We start from the raw sequence: 24,851 nt of genomic DNA, 5'->3' as shown, positions 1-24,851 counted from the left end.
ACTATGATGCATTTGTTACGATAAAAAATACCTTGCAAACAATATGGTCTAGAGTATATTTGGGACTTTTTCTGCCCATCCCCTCCCTTCACCAACATGCACACAATCTGAGTGGGGTGGGAGGAAGACACTGGCAGGGGCAAAGAACCAGGTCTAAGCTAGCTGAAATCTGCAGGAAATTTCAGCCTGATTTCCCTTTCAGCCATTCTGAATTCCTATTTGCCAACAAGACCTCCCCAAAGAACTGGAATTCAATAGTCACCCCCTCCCCCAAAATGTCCTAGAGACATAAAATAAAGGTAGATCAGAACCTAATAATCTCCTAGAGTCTGAAAAAGAGAGCCGCCTTTCTCAAAAGGCACTTTAGCAACAGCTGAGCTCCCCACCCCAGGAACCCAAGAGGCAAAAAGCACAATGCTATGGTCTCCAAGAGTGCTGAGGCAGTTCTCCCAAGGGCTGGGTTCACACAACAGATTGCATAACCCGGAACGGAAAGCACTGAATTCCAACAAGCTGGCTAAGTGGACAGGATTTGTCCCTTTTGGCACAGTCCCCAGCACTCTGCAAGGAAGTAGGCAGACCTTCCTCCATGTGAACGAGGCACCAGTGTGCTTGGACGTGGGCTGCAGCATCCTCACGCTTTCTTGGCCACATTGGTGATGATGGGCTTGGGGCGGGTTTTGAAGAGCAGCTTCTTCTTTATGAGGGCGGTGACTGAGTAGTGGCCTGGTCCCAAGCTCGCCTCGCTTCCAGCCACTGCTTGCTTGGTCAGGACGGCAAAGGGCTTCTCTAGACGCACAACTTTACCATACAGGATGTGGTGCCCCACGATGAGCACGGGGACTCCCTAGAGGAAGAGATCAGACAGTGGGGGCACTCAAGCCTTGCAGAGAGAGTAGTATGGAAGGAAGCTAGCCTCAACCAAGAACTTCCCCCACATCCGCAAGCACCTGGCTAGTCCCTCACCTCTTTGGTGTAATGTAGGTCCCCCAGGAGCCTCCCTGCCAGGCCAGCCCCAGATCGCGATTCCAGCTCGCCTTGGAGCTCCATCAGCACCCACTCCGCCAGACCTCCAACCCCATCCCTGCAAGGAAAAGACGAGGAAGGGAAGAGCTGTTATAGGTCACGAGGTGTAGCAAAGAGATCATTCCCGAACCATCCCCACTAGAAGCCAGTGCAGACTCACCGGGACACGACCAGCTGCACCATCGTCCCACGGTTCCTCTGCAACAAGGAGAAAAGGGGTTTGGAGGCGGGGTGAGAACGGGCAAGACCCAATTCTCCCTCGTTCATCCCAGTGGGGCTACCGGCCCAGAGGCAGCTAAGGGGCAGTCCCCCACCCCCAGCAGTGCCAACCTCGGGCAGAGATCCCCCTTTCCTACGAAGACTCGCCCGCGGGCTCCCCTCTTCCTGGCCCTGCGATGCCGAGGGTGGTGGCCAGTACGGTAGCCTCAGGCGAGCAAACTGACGCAGCCGCAGCATCCAGCAAATAGGGCGAGCCGCTTCCCTGCGCCTGTTCAAAGGACAGGAACTCTGCACGCGCTCAGAGTCACCCTCATCCCTGGACGCCGGGGGATCCAGAAACTCCGCGCCCCGGCGCCTCTGTTGGAGCGGCACTCTGCACGTGCTCAAGAGCGCGCTCGCCGCTTTTCTTTCTTGCTTCCCCCCCGCCAGGTCCGCCACGCACCTCACTCAGAATCTCCTGAACCTCCCGCCTCGCCGAAGCCCCGGAAATCCCGCCCTTCGCCCCTAGATGACTTCCGCTTCCGGGCTTAGAGGGGCGGCGCGCACGTGGAAACCGGGCTCGCTTCGCTCTGTCTCCGCGCTCTCCGGACGCTCGACCGGTGCTATTCCCTGCCTGCCATGGTCGAGTTCGAGGTGCACCGCGCACGGCTCTTCGCCTTTGTGCCGTCCGGGATCCGGTGCGTGGCTGCGTCCCGCCCTTCTCACCACCGCCTGGCCGTGGGCCGCCTCGACGGCTCCCTCGAGATCTACGACCTGCAGGCCAACATGTTCCAGGAGAAGGTGACTCTGGCTCCCGGGGTAGACTGCCCGTGCACATGAGGGCTCCACCTGGCACCTATTTGACAGGTCTCCACCTCTGTGAGGTTTTAATGGCATCTTAGCCATTGTCTGACCCCAGATCTTGTGGCCTTGAGTTCCACAAGCTAGTTCTTTCCTCCGTGAAGTAATACTAGCTTATCCAGACACAGCTGAGCTCACAGTGACAGAGAGCCCTTTGGCTCCGCTGAGGCTGGGAATTGGAGCCCCAAAGAATTGTTTCCCTGGGGGATGCCCTGCCTAAACAGCTATTTGCTGGGCATTCTTTGGGGCAAGAGGGTGGGTGGCACAGGTGACTCACCAAGCCCCTCTCTACTTTACTTCTGTAATCAGGAGGTGTATCAGTGTTTGGGGTTTCTGGCTGCAAAGTTCTCCAGTCTGAGCCCAGCACAGGTTCATCCTTTGTGTGATTCCTCCCAGCTAAAGTTTGTGTATGTGTGTTAAAAGGAGGCCATTGACACCCAAAGCCTACAAGAAACACCTTTCCTTAAACCAGAAAACTGTTCAGGATTGCCTCTTGGTTTAGGGGTCCTGCACCTTCCCCTTACCTATGACTTATCTCTCCAGGTCATTGCTGGCCACAATACGAGGATCCCAGAGGCGCTCTACTGGGCAGCAGAAGACCGGCTCTTTGGTGCAGGTCTCAGTGGGGAAATTGTTGAATACAACTTGGAGAAGCTGAATGTCAAATATTCGTTGGATGCTTTTGGAGGTCCTATCTGGAGCATGGTGGCTGATCGAACTGGGACTCAATTGGCGGTAGGTGCCCCTAGTATCCCAGAGAGGGGCAGTTTGAAAATGTGGTAACGAAGTCTTGTGCTAGCAAGAGAACATCCCTTAGAGGAAGGAATAGCACCTGATGATTTAGAACAATAAGGGGTGTAGATCCAGGTAAGTAGCCGTGTTGGTCTGACGCAGTCAAAATATATAAAAAAAATTGTCCAGTAGCACTTTAGAGACCAACTAAGTTTGTTCTTGGTATAAGCTTTCATGTGCATCTGAAGTATCTGAAGAAGTGTGCATGCACACAAAAGCTTATACCAAGAACAAACTTAGCTGGTTTCTAAGGTGCTACTGGACAATTTTTTTTGTATATTTCAATAAGGAATATTTTACCACATCTATAGATGATGCAAAACCAGAAAGCTAGCCAGCTTCTCAGAAGGCAGTGATAAAACCCCAAATGATGTTAATAGAATGGATTACTGGGGGTGGGGGGAATTCTGGGAAAATGTATTTAAATAAATATATTTTATTGCAAGGCAGACAGTCCACATCACCCCAGGACTGGGTGTACTTAGCTTGTATAGTCACAATATTTTGCAAATTAGAAACAAAGAACTCATAACACATCCATTAACTGCTGCAAGAACAACTATTGCCAGGACATGAAAATCATTGCAATTATTAACTATGGACCAATGGTATAATGCAATTTAACAAACAGCATTATTGGAAAAATTGACACAAAAATTGAAGTAGCAAGAGGCCAAAAGAAGCACAACAATTTTTTATCAGTATGGTATGACTTTATTGATTACACAAATAATGAGGCATATGGTACAACTAATTAACAGCACAGTCTGGTGTGCATTAAGTACATATTTTAATTTTTCACCTCCCCTGCCTCCCTTTCCTATAAATTCCTATAAATTCTAATTGTTATTAATACAAAATACCTTTTACTTTTGGTCACCAATCTAAGCAATGCACTTTACTATACATCATTTGATATCTGTAATAACTAGTAATTTTGGTATATACACTTTGACAGGAGGGTTTACAGTGGTGCCTCGCAAGACGAAATTAATTCGTTCCGCAAGTTTTGCCGTCTTGCGATTTTGTTCGTCTTGAGAAGCATGGTGTCGGAAAAGTTTTGGAAAAGCTTCAAAAATCACCAAAGTCAAAAAAGGCTACCACACCGCGTGCTATGAGTTGCTCCTCGAAGTCAAGTCACAACTGTATTAACGGTGTTAAGAAAACGGAAACAAACTTGCAAGACGTTTCCGTCTTGCAAAGCAAGCGCATAGGGAAAATCGTCTTGCGAAGCAGCTCAAAAAACAAAAAAACCCTTTCGTTTTCCGTCTTGCGAGGCATTCGTCTTGCGAGGTACCACTGTATTTCACATGCACATTAGGAGAAGCTTATTGAGGTAGTGCAGTTTGACAATTGGATCAATTACCTGCAGGGGTGGGCACTCCCTTGTCTCGGGTGTCTTCCAACAGGGGCTAGACAGCCATCTCTCTCTAGGGGATGCTCCTGCTCTCTGGATTTCCAACATCAATCGGGTTTGGATTAAACAGCTTATAAAGCTCCCTCCAGCTCTTCAATTTTCTGCATTTCATTCTCTTCTCCACTCAGTGTCCTGCTTCCTGAGGCTTAAATTCTTTCCTTTTGAGTAGTAAGGTGCTTCTCCAGCACCAGCTTGGCATCTGTTTCTGTGTTTGTGTTATTGATAATCTTGTGTAGTTTGGTCAGTCAGAGCTCAAATTATTGGGCAAAGCCCTGGACTCTTGGCTGTCTACCAGACAGGATTCTGAACAGGCTACTGACCCTCTCTCTTGTTTTTGCAGCTTGGCTGTGATGATGGAACCATTAAGCTCTTCAACATCTTACCAGATAGAATCGAGTTTGAGAGGCAGCTGGACCGACAGAAAGGTTGGTTGTGGGTGGGGGTGCATGTGGGGGTCATGATCACCAACAGGATGAGCTCTGAGTCCATGTGCAGGAGGGGTAAAGGTAAAGGGACCCCTGGCCATTAGGTCCAGTTGTGACCGACTCTGGGGTTGAGGCGCTCATCTCGCTTTATTGGCCGAGGGAGCTGGCGTACAGCTTCCGGGTCATGTGGCCAGCAGGACTAAGCCGCTTCTGGTGAATAAGAGCAGCACACGGAAACGCCGTTTACCTTCCCACCGGAGTGGTACCTATTTATCTACTTGCACTTTGACATGCTTTCGAACTGCTAGGTTGGCAGGAGCAGGGACCGAGCAACAGGAGCTCACCCCACTGCGGGGATTCAAACCACCGACCTTTTGATCGGCAAGTCCTAGTCTCTGTGGTTTAACCCACAGCGCCACCCGCATCCCTTGCAGGAGTGGTAGGGAGCCTGATTTCTTGTTGCTTGCAGAGGAAAGCCCCTTCAGGATGCAAGCAGACCACTTGGCTCAGTGGTAGAGCGCATGCTTTGAATGCACAGAGTCCCAAGTTCAGCCCCTGGCATTCACAGGAAGGGTTGGGAATGTCTGAAATCTTGGAGAGCCTCTGCCTGTCATTTTGGATAGCAAGGACCTATAAAGACCAGTGGTCTGGTTTGGTATAAGGCAGCTTCTTGTATTTGCATGTCCCTCTGAGCCTCACCTACCTGCCCCCACCCCCAAAATGAGTTTGAGTCTTGGTACATCTTATAACTGAGACTCTCCTCTTCTGCCCCACCTTACCTTACAGGACGCACCCTGTGCCTTTCCTGGCATCCATCAGGGACCAAGATCGTAGCTGGCTCCACTAACATCATTCGTGTCTTTGATGTCAAATCAGGTGAGTTCTGGAGTTAGGCATGTTTTATGCTGGGGCCAGGAATATGGTGTGTGTGTGTGTATGTCATCAGCTCATCTAAGCAAGCTTCACCTTCATGATTCTGGTCTGTGGTGGCCATTAAGAATCAAGGACTGCACCCTCTTGACTGTGTCCCTTCCATACACCCAGGTTCAATGGCAAGGAGAGGGCAATACTGGCTGGCTTGCCCATAGCTGGTGAACTCCCTTCCATTAGAGAGGGACACATAATTCAGTGACAGAGTACATGTTTTGCAATCCAAAGATGTTAAGTTCAATTCCTGGCACCTCCACTTTGATGGCGCATTATAGGAAAGAGCCTCTGCTCTACCTGGAGAGCAGGGTTTGCCAGCTTTTTGGGGCCTGTGGGCATATTTGCATACTGCAGAAACTCTTGCAGGCATCATATACATGCTGTAGCATATTCTGTTGCAGATGTGGGGAACCTTTAACCTTCCAGATGTGACTGAGCTACAACTCCCATCAGCCCCAGCTAGCATGGCCAGTTGCCGGGGGTGATAGGAGTTATACTTCAGCCAGAGTTTCCTCACACCTCTTCTGTTGGCTACAATAGGGTGCTTCTTTCAGACCTCATTTCAGCAGGAGGAGGAACCCTGGGCAGGCAGAGGTGCACCCACTGGTGCCCTGTTGGTGACCCTCCCCATAGCGCCCTGTTAGCATTTGAGCAAAGGGGCTTTCCTTAAGGCCTTGTAAAGGCCTGTTCGGTTTGGGGTGACTGTTGGCAGCTGAGGCTAAGCAGACCCTGAGTGAGCCTGGTGCCTCCTTTGCAGGCCATGCTGTCCAGCGGATCCTCGTGGACCGGTGCTTCAAAGGGTCCCGCAAGCGGATACCTGTGGTGGTGTGGGATATACTCTTCCTTTCGGATGGCACAATTGTCAGCGCGGACTCTGCTGGGAAGGTGCAGTTCTGGGACTCAGAGATGGGGACGCTGCTGTGGAGCCACCCTGTCAGCAAGTCAGCCGTGCTTTGCCTGGCTGGGTCTGAGGTAAGTTGCATGTTAAAGGCAGAGCAGCAGCACTGGGGGCGGGGGAGGGTGGCAGCGTTTGCTTGAGCTTGACAAGCAGAAAGGAAAGCAGGAGTCACTTATGTGGCAGAACAGGGGGAGTGTGAAATTGAACTGCAGAATAACAACAGTCCAAGATTTGGAAAGTTGCAACCCAAGGCAAACTTTCTTACTCCTCAGGGGGAGATAGACAGCTATCCTAGGGGACTGTGTGAGCAGAGTCCTCATTGGAGGGCAGCTTATTCCCAAGCAGCCTTTGCCAAATGTGGCACTGATGGGAGCCGTAGTCCACCAGATCGGGAGGGTCCCAGGTTGGCGTAGGTTGCTCTTGAACTTGGCCCTGTGATGATATGATGCTAGCTATCAGAAATTCATTTAAATCAAGACTTTGTGGCAGATAAAAGCACTTTGTGTGTTATCCAGAGCCTCTCAAAACCTGAGTGTGTACATGTGGCCATTCAGGGAAATGACATTGTTCTGTGCTGAATCTGAGCTTGACTGGGACATCCAGCTGACCAGTGTTGGTGGCCAGGAGGCTGAGCTTGATGGATCTATGGTCTGACCCAACATGGCAGCCCTTGGTCTGTGTAATGTGACCTCTGTGTGCGGTCAGTTCACTTATTTTCATTGCATGAGGTTCTGCATCGACCTGTTCTCTGCCATTAATGCTTCCTCCCTGCAAACCTTTAGCTTGCCCAACTTTCTCCACAGGCAGAAGACAGTATTGTGGTTGGCACTTCGGAGGGGCTGGTATATCAGTTCCAGCTGCTACCGGTTAAGCTAGACAGTGCTGAGCTCCAGTGGGTGCGAACAAGGCCCTTTAAGCAACACACCCATGATGTGCGGACAGTAGCACATCTTGCAACAACATTCATCTCTGGAGGTAGAGTTCACTGCAATCTTGTGTGTGTGTGTGTGTGTGTTTGATTGCTTTGTGGTAAAGTACCTGCTTTGCATACAGAAGTTCATGGGTTCCATCCCCAGATGCCCATTTAAAAAGGACCACATAGGTAGGAGGTGATGGGAAAGGCCTCCCTCTGCCTCCTGAGACCAAGTCAAAGTAGACAACATTGGTCCAAGTCACTGGTCTTCAACTAATGGGTCACTGTCTGATCCAAGGTGGGTCACAGCACGAGCACTTCCACTATGCAAACACAGTGGTACCTCTGGATGCGAACGGGATCCATTCCGGAGCCCCATTCGCATCCTGAAGCGAACGTAAGATGTGAGTGCGCGTGCGCGGGTCACGTTTCACTGTGCATGCACCTGACGTCATTTTGAGTGTCTGTGCATGCACAAGCAGTGAAACCCGGAAGTAACACGCTCCGTTACTTCCGGGTCGCTGCGAAGCGCAACCTGAAAATATTTAAGCTGAATTGTATTCATCCCGAGGTATGACTGTATATGGCAAAAGATTAAGGAATTGGTCCCCAAAACATATTTGGGTTAAAAGCAGGTCCTTGGTGTGAGAAGGTTGAAAACGACTGGTCTAGGAGAACCAGTAGTTTGATCTGGTGTGTGCACATACCGCCCATAGAAGGTGCTGTAATCTGATGCATCTTGACCTGGTTTGCACCCCTATTTATTTATTTATTTCATTTATATCCCAGTTTTTGCTCCCAAGTTGCTCAAGATGGTGCATCTGGTTCTCCTCCTCATTTAATCCTCACAACAACCCTGTGAGGTAGGTTAGGCTAAGAGATAGTGACTGACTGAAGGCCACCCAGCAATCTTTATGGCCGAGTGGGGATTTGTAACCACTATACCACCCTGGCTTTTTCCCTTCTTATTTAGGTCTGGACGGGGAACTTGTGATCCGACAATTCATGGAGAATTTGGATCCCAAGTCTCATGAATCTACCCTCCAGAGAGTCACCTTCCCTCACGTGAGTAGCGGGATTGGCGCCTGCTATCTAGCAATGCCTTCTCTTCTCACAGATGGCTTCTCATAGCTTCTTCCTTCCTGCAGTGGTCCTGTGCACTAGAAGGACTCAGGGGCAAGCCATGCAGACTCTGCTCCCCCACCCCACTTCTCACCTGCCACTTCTTTTCCCTCTTGCAGAGGTGCCTTGTCTCCTGTGCCCGGATAGCCCGCCTCCTCCTCTTCCAATACCCAAAACATCTGGAGCTTTGGCGACTTGGAGCCACCAACACAGCAGGTGAGAGCAAACTTTGCTTTCAGAGCCTTGATGGTCTGGTGTGTTTGAGGTGCCCCTAGAGGAGACATGTCCCTTGGTCACCTGGGCCTGTGTTGAGCTTTGGGCTGCTGGGAAGCTTGGCAGTCCCCTCACATATTAGGACATCCTAGAGAGACTTGATGTGTAAAGATGCTCTTGGTTCTTGTTCCAGGAAAGGCTGGTGAAGTCCTTCCTGTCTCCTGTCCCCCAGAACACCTTCTCCAGCTCAAGGCCAAGGTGAGGGAGCTATGATTTCTTGTCCCCCCTTGATTGTGGATGCTTCAGATTCTCAACACTTTAGATACAAACAGTTTTATGCAAAAGCAGGCTATGGGGTTTTTTTTTAGCATTAGAACAAAGAGGAGACAGTCTCTTGTTCTCCCTGAAATACGATGTTTATTTAGCTCAATGCATTTCAGAGTTGAGCCTGCAAATGCTTGTAATTCCTTGAACCTTAAAGAGACTTCTTCTGGACACCTGAACTGAAAAGAGCTTCAAAAAATCTACAAGACCTTCTGGATACGGAAATAAAGAAAACATCTTACAGCCTCATAGTTTGAAACTGCTTTTGGTTCAGGCATACAGAGTAGGTTTTTGTTTCTTTAAGGATCAAGTAATTTACAAGCATTCACAGCTCCTGGTGAAGGAGTTTCAACTCTGAAACACGTTGAACTAAATAAACATCTTATTTCAGGGAGCACAAGAGCCTGTCTCTTCCCTGTTCAGCTGACCCTGGTGCTTCCCCCTCTGCTTTTCTGCTTGCTATGGTTCCCCTACATCTTCTTAACTGTAGTTGTTCCCAAGCCAACTCAAGGCAATCTTGCAACATGTTGATTTTGCTGAGTCTCCAGAGGTAGCAAGTCCCACCGTTTCATCTCTCTTAGTCCCCTGTATCTTTTTGGAGGAACCTAGGTCAGCTTCTCCCTTCATCTGGATTCCTTCCTAGGGCCCTGAGCACATTGCCAGCAGCTGCGTCTCACCCTGTGGCTCCTGGATTGCCTACTCCACAACTTCCAGGTTCTATCTGCACCAGGTCCAGCTCAGCAGTGGCCATATTGCTATCAAGAGGGTGAGTGAGAATTCTGCAGGGTGGAGACTCTGGCCTGGGTGTTCTGGTCTGGGGCATGCTAGGGCATCATCTGGGAAAGCTGAATGTTGGGAGATTCTGGAAAGACAAAAGGAAGAACTTCTTCACACAGGGCATAGGTAGATGATGGAGTTGGCTCCCGCAGGTTGTAGTAATGGCCAATAACTTGCATAGTTTCAAAGGGGGGTCAGTCAGATCTGTTTAGGATAAGGCTATGAATGGCTACTAGCAATGATGACTGTGCACATGACACCCCCCCCCCCAAATAATGGAGACAGTCTACCTTTGAAGGCATATTGCTGGGGATTATGAGCAAGGAATGTTGCACTTGGTCCTGCTTGTGGTCTTCTTCCCTTTGGGGCTTCTGATTGGCCCCTGAGAGAACAGGAGGCTGGGCTAGGTGGGCTGATCCAGCTCTAGGACTCTTAGTTATTTATGTCATTTCAGCAATTTAGATACAGCTTAAGTACAGTAGTCTCTAAGCAGTTTACACGGATGCAATCCAAAAAAAGTAAAAATCAGATTAAATGATAAAATTATTATGTTCTTTTAAGATTTTGTAACTTATTCTTATAAGTTGATGGAAGGAACAGGAAATGCTTTTCTAGACTTCTCCAAGTGGGCCTCCTTGGGGGAAAGGGGGTTGGGGGAAGGGGAGGTGGGGCCTCAGGGTAGAGCTGGCCACACTGACCCTTAACCCTTGCCTTCCCAAAGGTTGCTAAGATTCCAAAGGGGATTCGCTCAGCCCACCACCTCCTTTTCTCTGAGGACTCCACCAGGCTCTTTGTAGCATCAGACAACGGTTCTGTGCACATCCTCAAGCTCTTGCAGTCAGGAGTCTGCAAACACCTGCACATCCTCTGCCCCAGCTCAGGTAAGATTGGCTATTTGGAGAGCAGGACATACTTACCAGCACTGGGGTTAGGGCAGATTAGTGGCTTTTGAAATGATATTTTAAAGTGAAGCCAGGGTAAAAAAATGTCTATAGATACACATATTAATACACATGCATTTAAAACTTTTGAAAGCCACTTTCCTCATGCATCCCTGCAGAGACGTCAGAAGCTGCATACCTGCTGGCGGTTAGTGCCAACGGCCAGTGGTTGGCTGCAGCTAGTGGTGATCGGGCAGTCAACATCTACAACTTGGAAGATGCCAAGGTGAGCCAAGCAGAACCTGCCTGCAGTGGTGAGAGGATGAACCTGCTTGGTCTGAAAAAGTGAAGCAGGTTTATCAGGATTCTTTGCTGCATCCTCACCATGAGGGTGATTGAGAGTTCTGAGAGCCTTCTGGGCTCCTGTGCAATGATACAGCCCCAATGAAGGGAAGGGGGCAGCCTGGGCCACCTGGGTGGGAGGAAGGCTTGGTGAACCCCACTGTCTCTCTCTCTTGTCCAGCCTCATTGCACGGTGCCTGCATATGACTGCCCGGTGACTGCTTTGGCCATTCACCCAGGGACCAATAATGTTGTGATCGTCCACTCAGATCAGCAGGTAAGACCTTCACAGCCAACTTCACTTCCCAAGCCTCACTAGGCACACAGAGAATCCAGGGGGCGGGGAGAAGTTTGCTCCATCTTTGTGCACAAGAGTTCTGCCCCCGCTATTGCAGTCAGTCCCAATTGCTCACAAGGAGGATACTGGTGGGAAGATCCTGGGAATCGTTTCCCTGGTACAAGTGTAGGGACCGCCAGCAGTGTAAGTTCTCGATCCAAGGCAGGTGAAATGTCTTGTTTCCACTGGAGAGGTTACTTTGCTCTTTGCTTATTACTTGTGTGTGTAGCCCACCCTTCAAGGGTCTCAGAGCGGCTTAGAGAAATATTACTTTTTTAAAAAAATATATAAATATTTTATTAAGTTTTCACAATAAAAAGCATACAAAGACAAAGAAAATACAACATCACAAAAAACAGTACAATACAAAAATACAAACATTGAACACATCAAAAGAAAAAGAGAAAAAAACGCATATAATAACAAAAAACAAAAATTCCCTCTTTCTTAATTTCTCATCTTCAATTAACTTATTTTCCCGACTTCCTCACGTCTCCCGTTCTTGTATCCCTTTTTAGAAATTAATTCAGCAAATTCACAGGCTTAGAGAAATATTACAGGCTGTGCTGCTTGGGGGCTTCCCTTTGGGGCAGCTGTTTGGTTGCTGTGAGAACAGGATGCTGGACTAGGTGGGCCCCCTTTGGCCTGATCCAGCAGCCAGGCTCTTTTAAGTTCACAATTAAAAACAAATGCAGCTTGCCGTTAAAACAATAAAATAGAGCCACAAAATAACAGAAGAGCAGCATAGAACTGCAGCACATAGCAATGCAGGAGGAGGGAAGACGTCTACTCAGCCAAAGGCCTCCTGGGTCAAGTGATGTGTCCTGACTAATCAATTAAAAGCATGCAGTGCACAGAGAGAAGCCCCAGAGGGGAGGGCATTCCACAACCTGGGAGCCACTACAGGGAAAGCCCTCTCACTGACTGCCCCCCTCAAAAGCCCCTCTCTGATCATCCACCAGAGTGACCAAGGTAGTTTTGGTGCTGTATCTGGGTGTGAAGCCGGATTAAGTGTGTCTAGATCGATATTATTTGCAGTTCTGCAACAAAAGCCAGTTCTTTGTTATTATGATTGAAGGCGAGCTACAGGCCAAGGTGTTTCTATTCCAGGCAAGTCCAAAATTTGGCATCCCGGAGGTGGCAGGGGAGATTCACTTTTGTTTTTTCTATGACCCATCTCTAGGGTAACCTTTGCCAACCAGAAGATTTAAACTACAGTTCCCATCAGCCCAAAGCAGCACAGCTGGGCTCCCAGCAGCTCCAGCATCTTGTGGCTATGCTGCCTGGGGCGGATGGGGGTTGTACCCCAAAATCTCTGCAAGGCACCAACTGGTGAAGCCTGATCTCGTGCTTTATGGGGCTGAGCCCCTGCTTAACAAACCTGCTGCTCCAGCCCTCTGTTGTTTGTCTTCCTCTTTCCCAGATGTTTGAGTTCAGCATCACCAACAAAGAATACACCCCCTGGAGCCGGAAGATACAGAAGCTCGGGCTGCCCAAGAATTGGCAGTTGCGGGAGACACCCATCACCCACATTGCCTTCAGCCCCCAGCAGGCCTCCCACATTCTGCTGCATGACACATTCATGTTCTGCATCCTGGATAGGTCCAAGGTGAGGAAGGTTCCAGCACCAGACCATTGGCAGTTTGCCACACAAGGGTGCACAGCACCTGTTGTTGTCTGAGCCACTGGTCACACCCAGCCCATTCCTAGACTTGTCTGCAAGGGTACCAGGGCGAGGAATGCCCAAAAGCTCAGTGGCAGGTACTGAGAGGTCTTGCTTTGGTCAGGCCTCACCTGGAGTCGCTTGGACACCACAATTTGCTACAGAAAGATGGAATGTGGAATGTGGCAGAGGAGAGCGGTGAAAGTTGCGAGGGGCCTGAAGAAAGTCCTTTGAGGAAAGCGCTGGGAAGGGCTGGTGTAGAGAGGGGAAGATTTTCCATTCAGAGTAGGTGATCCATCAAACCGATGGGTTCAAATGTCAAGGAAGAGATTTAGGTCACATCTGCCACCATACATGGCTTCCCCCAAAGATTTTTTAATTTTTCCTTGCAGACCAACAGTTCCCAGCAATCTTCACAAACTACAGTTCCTAGGATTCTTGGGGAGGGGGGCAGCCACATGGTTTAAATGTGCTTGAAGGGTACGGTGTTGATGTTCTTTCAGCTAAATGTTAGTAAGGGCATCCTAGCAGTGGGTGGTATTAAACTCTAGTCCTGCTCATAGGTACACTAAGTTAATGGACATGACTAATCTAGGTATGTCTACTCATGTGTTGAATACCACCCAGTTAGAGCTGTTTGGAACCAGCAGGGAGGTAGCAGGCTCTGCTTCATTACAGGTTTTTATGCAGAGGCTGGATGGAAACCTGTCAAGGATGTCAAGGGCATGGCTTTCCTGCATCCTCAGAGGGTTGGACGATGACCTTTTGAGCTCCCTTAAACAACTTTTATGATTCTGTATGCCCAAGACCCTGGAGAGCTGCTGCCAATCATAATAGACAGGTGGAGCATCAGTTAGAATAAGGGACCATCACAGGTTCAAACATCTCCTCTGGGTCAGTGATGGCACATCCATTTTGTCCTGGTAGGGGGACTTCTGTAGGTTACAACCATGGAAGTTTGGGGGGAGGTGGGGGCGCAAAGCTGGCTGACATGTCTAAGAAAGGCTCCGGGAGTCTGGGGAGGATTACAGATTGCTCCAGCTCATAGGCTACAATAGGTAGACCTGGAGGCTGCTTCCAGCAGGGGGACTTAGCTGGGTCATTTTTGTCCTGGCAGAGAGTGCAACACAGCTCCGAGGCAAATTAGCTGCACTGCTTGTTCTCCACAGCTTTGTGTAACGGGATATGATCTGAAACATCTGTGAAGCTGACAACCACAGCTTCCCTGTGCCCTCAGTAACACTGCCTTTTCTCTCTCCAGTCGCTGCCTGATGACTCTGCCTTCTTGAATGACCAGCAGTCCCATGCACAGTACTCCAAGGTTGCTCCCTGTGGCTTCAGGCCCTTCATGTTCTGCAGAAAGTACCAGGTTTGTCTTTGTGCATCTGCACCCCACCCCACTGGACCCAGGAGAGGCAAAAGGAAACACTCCCCCCCCCCCCAGTGCATGGTTCAGGGATGCAGGGAGCTGCCATCAGGTCTGGAGCTGGCTGAGAGGACTCTGAAAGTGGGTTTTACAAATCCATGGAGAAACATTTGGGGAGTACCAGCAATGCCCTGACCAGGGTGCTGGCATGGTTGAAGGCCAACCCTGGCGTGACCAGAAGTAGAGTGCTTCCAGCCTCAAAACAGCCCTGCTGGACCAGACCAAAGGGGACCATTTAGCCCACTGTCCTGTTCTCACAGCGGCCAACTAGTTGCTCCAAAGGGAAGCCCACAAGCAGGACCTGAGTGCAACAGCAGCCCTCTCCCCTTGTGGTTCCCAGCAGCAGGCATTATTCAGAAGGATATTGCCTCTGACAGTGGATGGAGAACATAGCCTTATTCTCTTCCATGAATTCGCCTACTTCTCTTTTAAAGCCAGGTACATTGGGGCCATCACTACTCCAAGCCATGCTCCGGTTGGCTTGGCAATGAAGCTGGTGCCTCTGGGCCAGAGGGAGGTGCATCTGTGGCAGGGAAGTACAGCTTCATTGCCAAGGCCACAGAGCTGCTTCCTCTGTTGCTAGAAAATCCAAGTGTCCCATAAGGAGCAGGGCTGCTGTTAAGCCTGCCGGCCTATTTTTCAAATCCCAAGTAGCCACATGGCACAAGGAGGGGTGTGTCAGTCCCACATTACACTGAGCACAATGAGAGAGAAATAAATGCCGGAAACAACAGGCATCATAAGCCCACTGCCTTTGATTTCTTGAACAAGGGTGGCAGAGGCAAAAAGGGTGAGTGTGGCAAGACTCTATCGCCAACACAAGGGGGAGAAGTCTCCCAGCGGCTACTAAAAGCACCATTCTTCCTGTTCAGAAGCAGCTTGTTGCTTAACACCAGGGAGTATCAACAGAGCAGCTGAGAGGCATTTGATTCACCACTGTAGGCTATGGGATGCCAGAGTAGATGGCTTCCCTTGGTCTGATTCAACAGGGCTCTCTTTAGGTATTGACGAGAGTGTCCTGGAATGGCTGTGAGAAGGGCTTTTGCTGCTGGCCTATCTGGGCAGCTGATATTTTGTAGCATGAAAATAATTGCATGTCCGCAGGCAACATGTGTTGGGCACAAGATGACACCCTGTCTTGAGCCCATTCTGTCCAAAGGTTGCCAACTGCCAACCTCTGCTTATTCTAACTCTCCTCCTTTCTTCTTCCCCCTGGCAGCCGTTGCTGTTTGTGGACCTGTTGGATGAGAATTGCCTGGTGGTGGTGGAGCGGTCTCTGGCAGACATCAAGGTGCAGCTGCCCCCGCCTGTCTATCTAAAGAAGTTTGGCACGTAAAGGCACCTGTCCCAGCCCTGCCATGGCTGTGGCTGTTCCATGCAAGGACTGTCAAGCAGGAAAAGAGCAAAAACCTGCAAGGCGGCAGTGTTGCCCTCCCAACTGCGATAGTCCAGAGAAGCAACAGCTCAGGTGGGCTGAAAGCATCCCCTTTCCTCCTCCTCCTCCTCCTCCTCCTCTGATCCAAAGCAAGTGAATGACTGGAGAGACAACCAGCAGGTCTTGGGAACCCAGCCAACTCCCATGCCTCCTTCCTCCTCCTCTCCTCTGGGCCCTTGAGCTCGCTCCTTTCCTCCGCAGCGTTATCAGGCTGACGAAGTTGGCTTTGACCTTGGGATCTAGGCTGGAATGAATGTTCTTCTCAGTCAATGATTAACCTCCAAGATGCCAGCAAAGACTCCACAAGTAGCTTTGAACCTGAATGGGTGGAAGTCAGCAGAAGGGGCCAGGCTGCTATGGAAGAGACTCGTCTGCCGGTGCCTTTGTTTGTCCCTTTTTAATAATAAAAAAGAGTACTTGGCATTTGTACAGGGCTTTTGAGTGTTCAAAGGGCTTCAACCACGTTACACAATGCTCCTTGGAAGGTGCGTCAGTATCGCTGAAGGCGAGACAGAGAGAGGAGGCCAGCCTAGCACCGCCGTGGCAAGATTTGAAATGGGGGACTTGCTAATTTTTTTCACTCAATTTCTTGGCTGCTGCGCAGGCTGAGCATGTATTAGAGCGAGTGTTCTTGCAGGTGTCCTCCCCAGTCTCGGTCTACCATGTGCCTGTCTCTGCTGCTCCAAATGGCTATGGTGGCAGCAAATTCTAGTACTCTCCCAGACTAGGCAAACTGGTTTCAGCCCCATCAAGCAGAAACCATGAGTCCAGCCAGTGAGGAAGAAGAACAATGCTTTGCCTGACCTTGACGTCTGTGTTTCTCCCGAAGTGGGGGCGGTGATGGTCCTAAGTTTCCAGAGGGGGTGAGAAGGAAGTGGCTACAGGGCTGAAATGATACGTTTTGAGTTTCAGGGTGGGGGTGAGGAGAGAGTAGCGTTATGCTGCTGGGTGAAGCTGTTGGACTGATAGCCTGCTGTGTCCTTCGCTGTAATTGAAATGATCAAAATAAATCTGACTGAAGATGGGCTTGACTCGAGTGCCGTCTCTCTTCCAGCTGTGAGCTTTCCTTCCTCGCCTGTTTTCCTTCATGTTCTTTTCTAGGTGTCAGATGACGGTCTTGTAGTCATGGCACTGTAGTTATTGTTGTATAGATTTATTGCATAGATTGAGCCTGTTTGTTTGTTTTTAAATCCAGTGGCCATTTTGAAGAAAACAAACCACCCTTATTAGATACTGAATTGTTTGTTCTCTCAACACAAGAGCATTACAATTCAGAAATTATTACTTTAAATAAAGACAATTCCATACGTTCACAAATATGTGGGGTTCTTTTTCAAATAATGGGAGGAAGGCCTGGTTAAAAAATAAAAACGAGGCCAATACAAAGGTCTATTACAGCAGCTCCTGTAACAAATTTGCAAAATCATTTATGGTCTGTTGTGCTTGACTCTCCCAATGAATTCCCTTTTGAAACAAGTTGGTATTGTTCCCATTTTATAGATGGGGGACTTGAAGCTTTGAGAGTACAACTTACCCAATGCTGTGGCAGAGGGTGGGCCTTAAGCCCAGACTAGACAATGTAAAGTCTAAATCTTCACTGAGATAGCCATTTTGCTTAACAAGAGACATTGTGTGGCTTTTACACTGTTTGGAAGCCATGCCTTGTTATCTCAGCAGGTCCAGGGTTATTTGCTTCCTTCAAATATTCCAGGTGCAGGTGCCAATATTGAATGCATATTCAACAGTTGAACACTGGGCCCCCTACAGAGCTCTGCCTCATGCCGAAGTTGCGTTCTGACTTAAGACCTGGCACTGTTTGTTCCACCCAGACTCGAAGGAGCAGGTGGAGGCAGGTCGCTTAGCTTAACTCGGGCAAGGCAGAAGATTTGGCTATTCCTGCAACGGACATCCCTTCCTGTCCCCAAGGTGCTGGAGCCGCAAAGAGTTTATTCCGTAACAGAGATGTCCTCAGGAGTCCGGGATCACTGCTGATTACGTCTGCTCATGTCAAAAATAGCCTTCCACAGCCCAAGGATCAGCGGCAAAGCCTCGACATCAAGAAGGACTCTGGGCCACGCGAGGGCTTCGCTCCCTTCGTGGGAACCTACAGCCAAATTAACGCCAAGCACTTGGGGCTGCAGTTGAACCAAATCCGTCTGTCTCAACCTGCTAGAAATCTTAGCTGCAGGCCTGCCTTATTGGGCCTGTGTAATAAGCTTGCAAAATCCTCTTTTAATCCAGGCTGCCTTTTCCTCAAGCGAAACGGGGGTGATGCAAGCTGAAATTGCTCTGAAGGAAATACAACCTGACAAAAGACTTGTGCCCATGTGGAGCAGCTCCCACTGGGGCTTTAACCAGTCCCTGGAGGGAGCCGCTCAGCCCAGGCTTCCCCAACCTGGTGCCCTCCAGATGTTTGGGTCTACCACTGGCTAGGGCTGATGGGAGTTGTAGTCCCATAAATCTGAAGGTACCAGGATGTGGGAAGCTGGCCTAAACTTCAGCCCTGCTTAGTGTTCCAGTGGAGCTTTTAATGTAGTGGTCTCTAACCTGGAATAGCTCCCCACCACAGCAGGCTCGATCCAGTTGTTTAATTCAGACAGCCTCTTTGTGATTCCAGGCCATTCTTTTCATGGTTAGTGGCCAGTCCTGTTGCTTGGACCCTTGATCAGTGGGTGGGCACTGGACACCGGGTTTTCCCTCTTGATGGACCACCTTCCCGGTTGACGAGCCCCATCTGCCCCTCCCCTCTACAGCACATGCAGAAACTGCCTTCTTGACCATTGTGTCTATAGTTGGTCTCATCTGTTCAATCCACAAGAGCCTGCTTTTGCACGCAGGGGAAGTCCCTAACTCACTGAGGGTTTGAGACCCATTGGCTACCCTCACCTGGTTTACCTGGCGAGTTGAAGCTGTTTCCCATGGTGTGGCCACTGTCACATGTTGACAGCTTCTAGGAGCCACAGGTGAGAGCTGAGTGCAAGGTGGGGACCAAAAGTGGGCAAACTACCCCAGAAGGAGCATGACGTGTCCCCCACCAGAGGTATTACCCCTCTCCTAACACCCCATTCACCCCTAGAAATAAGTAGTAAAGAGAGAACAGAAAAATGGGAGAGGAGCATGCAGTGGAGGGTAAGGAAGCCTAACAAAGTTCTGATTTCCCCCGTGATTTCTACTTCAATGATTTTTTGAAATATCAAATGTCGTTAAAACTAACTCATTTTGGAGGGGTTGCCCCTGCTTTGCTGGTGCTCTAAACATGGCTTAATCTGCCTACTTGGTGATCTAGCACTTCTTAAATGCAGCTATAGCAATGTAAAGTTGACAGTTGAATTACACATCTGCAAATGGATGTGCTGTAGTGGAGGATGGATGGCGGCTAACAGATTGAGGTTGAATCCTGACAAGACAGAAGTACTGTTTTTGGGGGACAGGAGGCGGGCAGGTGTGGAGGATTCCCTGGTCCTGAATGGGGTAACTGTGCCCCTGAAGGACCAGGTGCGCAGCCTGGGAGTCATTTTGGACTCACAGCTGTCCATGGAGGCGCAGGTCAAATCTGTGTCCAGGGCAGCTGTTTACCAGCTCCATCTGGTACGTAGGCTGAGACCCTATCTGCCTGCGGACTGTCTCGCCAGAGTGGTGCATGCTCTGGTTATCTCCCGCTTGGACTACTGCAATGCACTCTACGTGGGGCTACCTTTGAAGGTGACTCGGAAACTACAACTAATCCAGAATGCGGCAGCTAGACTGGTGACTGGGAGCGGCCGCCGAGACCATATAACACCGGTCTTGAAAGACCTGCATTGGCTCCCAGTACGTTTCCGAGCACAATTCAAAGTGTTGGTGCTGACCTTTAAAGCCCTAAACGGCCTCGGTCCAGTATACCTGAAGGAGCGTCTCCACCCCCATCATTCTGCCCGGACGCTGAGGTCCAGCGCCGAGGGCCTTCTGGCGGTTCCCTCATTGCGAGAAGCAAAGCTACAGGGAACCAGGCAGAGGGCCTTCTCGGTAGTGGCGCCCGCCCTGTGGAACGCCCTTCCAGCAGATGTCAAAGCGATAAACAACTACCTGACATTCAGGAGACATCTTAAGGCAGCCCTGTTCAGGGAAGTTTTTAACGTGTGATATTTTATTGTATTTTTGGTTTTTATGGAAGCCGCCCAGAGTGGCTGGGGAGGCCCAGCCAGATGGGCGGGGTATAAATAATAAATTATTATTATTATTATTATTATTATTATTATTATTATTATTATTATTATTATTATTATTATTATTATGTGAGAGGACATGGCAGGCACCTTGCTAGGAGCTGGGTGGCTGGAGGGATCTGCTTTGCCCTTGAGTGAAAAGAGGCTGCTGACTTAACCCTTTGGCTCCCTCTTCATGGTGATGTTGCCAGAAGCCTTTCTTTGAGGGTTTTTTTTCTCTTTTGCAATTTAACTTCTCTGATGAAATTGCTCTCAAGTCCTCCTGCTAGTCTCATTATTTTTTAAAACGAAAGAACTTCAACTTTTTAGTACTGTATCTTTATTCCTTTTTTTATTCACTGCTCCCCTTAAACGATGAGCTGCAGTGTGCAGCATTTATTTCATTTAATTTATATACCACTTGATTGTAGAAAACCTCAATGAGGTTTACAGAAATAATAAAACAGTAAGATTATTAGTAAAAACAATCAAAACATTCAAAAAAATTAAAACTAGCAATAAACTAAAAACACACCAGCTTCTCATCATCTGGGTAGGCTTGTCTAAACAAACATGTTTTTAGCAGGGGCCCAAAAAAGTACAGTGAAGGTGCCTGCCTGGTGTCAATAGGCAGGGAGTTCCAAAGTGTAGGTGCAGCCACGCTAAAGACTGATTTATTACAAATGCAAAACAGAGATTATGCGGCACGGGTAATAGAGCCAGTTTTGCAGGTAAAAGCAATTGAGAGGGCATATACGGGGTAAGATGATATCACAGCATTATCTACAGTCCAGGAGTAACCAAAGTGGTGCCCACTACATGTAATTGGACTGCAGCTCCCATCATTCCTGACTTTAGTTTGTGACTGATGGGATTTGTAGTCCAAACACATTTGGAATGCCCAACTATGTTGGCTATTGCTGGCCCATGCAGGAGCCAGCTGCGCTCTTTTCTGCACAGAAGGCTTTTGCAGCCCGGACAGAAGTTTCCAGGGGCTGAACCTGGAGCCTTCTGCATGCAAAGCAGATGCACTGACGCTGAGGAGCAGCTTCCCGCGCGGGAAAAAAACGGAGTAGAAAAACTCACTGCACCTGAAAGTGAGCATTGGAAAGTGAATGGAGGGTGAGACAAATATGGCCAGGATTAGCTTCGTATTAATCCGGAGTAACTAAATCCAGAGCAGTCGTCGACGAACTACTCATTCCTCCGCATCCTCCCTACTCCTCCCCCCCAAGCGCCACGCGCGCGCAGCCACCCGACGTCACTCTCCTTGGAGTTTGGGTCTGGGCCACGCCCTCTATTTCTCCGTGACTGAAAAACCGGCTTAGACTTCGAGGTAGAAGGAAACACAGGTCTTCGCTTCCGCAACTTTTGGGAAGTTTCTCCCCCCCCCCCCCAGGGTCTGAAGTGAGAGCCTTGCAGAAAACCAGGACTTTAGCCCAGGAGCAGCAAATCAAGGAGTCCCCCAGCAATGGAAAGTTATGGCCAAAAATCCGAACCAACCTCAATTCACCTTCACCTCTAGTCTGCAATATTTTCTCTAGACTACACTGCGGGGCTGTCGTATCCGATACATGCCTCCGTCAACCTACAATGCGGTGTTTTTAATACATGGTGCCACTATTAATAAAGAGCTGTACTTACTTTAGGACTATGTCACTGGTAGGACTTTTTATGTTTTAAAACTAAAAGATTATGGTTTTGCTGCTGCTGTTGTTTTGTCGAGCTGCTGGATTTCGTCCTTAATTTTTAACTGAACTTTTAAAAAGTCTCTTCTCTAAATGCGAACCCCGATATTCCCCTATCCCGATCAGGGATGTCGTCCCTCTAACTTTTTATTTATCTCTATGGTGTGTGGAGGGGGGGCGGAGCTCCGCCTCCCGCTCCCACCAAATCCGCTTTGCCGCAGCCGCGCTCACACCGTCCGGCCTCGCCCCTTTGGGCGGGGAGAGGCGGGGTCTCCCGGGGTTCCCAATCCGCCTCCTTATAGGGGGCGGGCGGCGGGCGCGCGCGGCCCATTCTCCTCCTCCGCCTCACTGCTGGAGTTTGCGGCTCTTCCAGCCGCTGCTGCTCCGGCGTGAGTCCGGCGCGACTCCGGTCCGGCCATGGCAGTGTGGACGCGCGCCTGCAAGGCGGGGCTGGTGGAGGTGCTGGTGCGCGAGCGCTGGGTGCGGGCGCTTGCCGAGCTGAGCGGGGAGGCGCTGGTGCTCAGCTCCGACCCGGAGCCCGTCAACGGGCTGCCCAACGGCGCCGAGTGGGGGAGCCCCGTCGCGGCTGCAGCAGCAGCAGCATCCCGAGCGCGGAGCCCCGCGGGCAGCCCGGGCGGGCGGAGCGCAGCGGGCAGCGGCAGCCCGGAGATGCCCCCCTCGGCGTCCGTCCACCCGCCTTCCTCGCCTCCCGGCCGGCCCTTCTCCCCTCCGCCGGGGCTGCCCGGTGGCGCGTCCTGCTCCTCCTCGTCGCCCCCGGGCTCCCCTCCGAGCGGGGTGCGCCGGGTGCGAGTAGTGAAGGCAGAGGCGGGCGGGCTGGGCATTAGCATCAAGGGCGGCCGCGAGAACCGCATGCCCGTCCTCATCTCGCGCATCTTCCCGGGGCTGGCCGCCGAGCGCTGCGGCGCCCTCCGCCTGGGAGACGCCATTCTCTCCGTCAACGGCACCGACCTCCGCGACGCCACCCACGATCAGGCCGTGCAGGCGCTCAAGCGGGCCGGCAGGGAGGTCCTCCTGGAAGGTAGGCGAGGGATTCTGGTGGGATGCGCTCTGCACGCGCTCAGGGGGCGGCGGCGCTGCCGCTGCTTATGGTGCCACCCGCTGCTTCCTGTTCCTCGAGGCCGGGGATGGGACCCAAAATAAACAAGGCGGGTGGCGGGTGGTTAGTGAGCCCTCGAAGCTCGCTTGGGGAAGTACCTGGGTTTTCGCTTAAATTTGGCGCCTACCTCGCAGGGTTGTTGGGAGCAGAAAATGGGCACAATTCTGAACTCTTTAAGTTGGTTGAAGGGGTAGGGTGCAAGCATTTTAAAAGGTGGGGTCTGAGACTTGGTGTGGATGGGAACAGCTGACTTCCTGGGAGTAAAGATTTTCTATCCTTCCTTGGGAGCTTGTCCAGAATCGGTTCCTGCACTTCCCTCACGCAAGTTCCACGGTGTGCTCTACTCTCCAAGTCTGGCCCTTTGTGGGTAACTTTGCCCAGGCAATGTTGCTTTCCACGCCTCAACTCCTTGCCCTGAACATTGTCCCTAGGTGCATCTGTCTTGGTCCCGACATCAAAATGATCGAACTCTCTCCGTTGGCAAGCCCCTTGGTGTAAGCAGGTGTTTTCTCAGTGTGGGATGGGCTTGTTTGGACTGATCCGTTGACTCTCGCTTTTATATTCATGAGCCCAGACTTGGTCCCTAGGCGTGGAAACAGTTTGCAGGTCTGGTTCTGCAGGAGTCATAACCAGTAAGGGTGGAGCTGCTTTCCAAAGGCTGGATCACTGTGTGTGGTCCTGGGGGTTGTCTGACACTCTGGTTAGGAGCTAAAATAAAATAGCAAAACCCTGATCTACTTGTCCCCACTTTCCTTTTTTTGCCCTTGACACTAGCACATGACGCACTATTGGAAAACTTTTGGATTAGTGTGACCCAAGAGGTCAGTCACTGGAAACTGAAGCATGGAAGGCAGCAGCGTCATGGAAGTTAACAGTTCATAATGATTAAGGTTGGGCAGTTAACTAGTCGAATATGCATCAAGTATTTCTAAAGCATAACTTTAATAGAACAAAAGCAATAGAACCAGTCTAATGCTTAATTACAAAAGCAAATTAGCAAATGGTGATGGTGAATTAATTTAACTTTTAAAAGAAATTGTAGTGGATTATTTTAACTTTAACGGTGTAAGTTTTCTATAAACATGAATTATTTGTCAAGAGGATTTTTATGCTAGTTTATCAGAGTCAGCCTATAGTTACATGAAAGTTTTCAATGCAGAGCAGCAATTGAAAACATTTTAAAAGTCACTTTTACTGAATTGGCAACTGGTCATTTCTTCAAGTGTTGCGGCTTTTTTGTGATACTTGGCAATATCTGCTCCATTAATTTGCCTGTGTGCTAACTCTAGGAAGACAGTGTGAAGGAAATGTGAGTGCGCAGTAATGGTTGGATTTCATAGGAATGCAGGGCAACTAGGCTTTTAAAACCTGAAGGGAAGAGATGGTGGACTTCCAGCTGGCAAGCAGTATAGTCAAACTCTGCAAGAGGCTTGTCTGGAAAGCAGCATCAGTTGAGAATGCCTGTCCATAACCATGTAGACAGGCTGTCATTTACGTGCTTTTTTGATATGATAGTACAGTTAATTTAACCTCGGGATAAGTTCTTTCTGGGGGGGGGGGAGCTCTTGGGAAAGCCGATTGAGTGCATACAGTTACGAAAACTTTGGGATATTTTTAAAGTGTCTTTAATCATTATGCTGCCTTAGTGGTTAAGAAGAAATGACAGCACAGGCTCCCTGCTTATGCCGGGGTGTGATTCTGTCACTTGGAATGTGTATTTTGGAAATGTGAAGTGGAGGGGGAGAAGGTTTGCAGATGACTGACTGTGCCAGTCAGTGGGAAGTGCTGCTGCCACCTTCTGTGCCAGTGTAAACAGTCGTGTTTTTAAGTGCCCTTAGTTAAGGAAAAGCTGGCGGGAGGAGAGTGTTGCTCCCAAGCTTTGGTT

The 24,851-nt window shown here is 49.8% G+C and overlaps 3 protein-coding genes across 4 annotated transcripts in view; 2 read left to right on the top strand and 1 right to left on the bottom strand.

Annotated features, from left to right (window-relative positions):
* Positions 1-438: 438 nt before the first annotated feature.
* On the bottom strand, positions 439-1,760 carry CHTF8 (chromosome transmission fidelity factor 8). Of its 2 annotated transcripts, XM_081202582.1 has the most exons (4): positions 1,688-1,760; positions 1,187-1,224; positions 967-1,084; positions 439-847 (listed from the first exon to the last, which is right to left on the bottom strand). In XM_081202582.1, exons 2-4 carry the CDS (start codon positions 1,207-1,209, stop codon positions 635-637), a joined length of 354 nt encoding a protein of 117 aa, XP_081058708.1. In that variant the 5' UTR covers positions 1,210-1,224; positions 1,688-1,760; the 3' UTR covers positions 439-634. The 2 variants fall into 2 exon arrangements, with proteins under 2 accessions (XP_081058708.1, XP_081058707.1); XM_081202581.1 differs by lacking the exon at positions 1,688-1,760 and having other exon boundaries at positions 1,187-1,675.
* On the top strand, positions 1,759-17,002 carry UTP4 (UTP4 small subunit processome component). The gene is made up of 16 exons (XM_081202565.1): positions 1,759-2,025; positions 2,629-2,820; positions 4,635-4,719; positions 5,506-5,595; positions 6,404-6,618; positions 7,348-7,519; positions 8,431-8,522; positions 8,699-8,795; positions 8,986-9,050; positions 9,760-9,882; positions 10,615-10,774; positions 10,954-11,060; positions 11,298-11,393; positions 12,877-13,062; positions 14,378-14,485; positions 15,762-17,002. The coding sequence occupies exons 1-16, from the start codon at positions 1,864-1,866 to the stop codon at positions 15,876-15,878; spliced, it is 2,067 nt and encodes a 688-aa protein (XP_081058691.1). The 5' UTR covers positions 1,759-1,863; the 3' UTR covers positions 15,879-17,002.
* A 5,185-nt stretch (positions 17,003-22,187) lies between these two features.
* The window catches only part of SNTB2 (syntrophin beta 2), a 33,267-nt gene continuing 30,603 nt past the window's right edge, over positions 22,188-24,851 (top strand). Inside the window, exon 1 of the mRNA XM_081201073.1 lies at positions 22,188-22,888. Within this exon, the coding sequence (XP_081057199.1) occupies positions 22,267-22,888 (622 nt within the window). The 5' untranslated portion in view covers positions 22,188-22,266. The remainder of the gene's footprint in view (positions 22,889-24,851) is intronic.

Source organism: Podarcis bocagei (genome assembly GCF_964188305.1).
Source record: "Podarcis bocagei genome assembly, chromosome: 7".
In the NCBI taxonomy this organism is placed as follows: domain Eukaryota; kingdom Metazoa; phylum Chordata; class Lepidosauria; order Squamata; family Lacertidae; genus Podarcis; species Podarcis bocagei.
The sequence above is the reverse complement of the archived record's forward strand: the minus strand, read 5'-3'. Positions and strand labels throughout refer to the sequence as shown.

Bases quoted from the DNA above. Each gene is read 5' to 3' on its own strand.
- CHTF8 (XM_081202581.1), bottom strand. From the start codon at position 1,482: ATGCTGCGGCTGCGTCAGTTTGCTCGCCTGAGGCTACCGTACTGGCCA. The intron at 1,085-1,186 runs GTGAGTCTGCAC...TTTTCCTTGCAG, and splicing joins GTGCAGCTGGTCGTGTCCCG to GGATGGGGTTGGAGGTCTGG. The intron at 848-966 runs GTGAGGGACTAG...CTCTTCCTCTAG, and splicing joins ACCTACATTACACCAAAGAG to GGAGTCCCCGTGCTCATCGT.
- UTP4 (XM_081202565.1), top strand. From the start codon at position 1,864: ATGGTCGAGTTCGAGGTGCACCGCGCACGGCTCTTCGCCTTTGTGCCG. The intron at 2,821-4,634 runs GTAGGTGCCCCT...TTGTTTTTGCAG, and splicing joins GAACTGGGACTCAATTGGCG to CTTGGCTGTGATGATGGAAC. The intron at 5,596-6,403 runs GTGAGTTCTGGA...CCTCCTTTGCAG, and splicing joins TGTCTTTGATGTCAAATCAG to GCCATGCTGTCCAGCGGATC.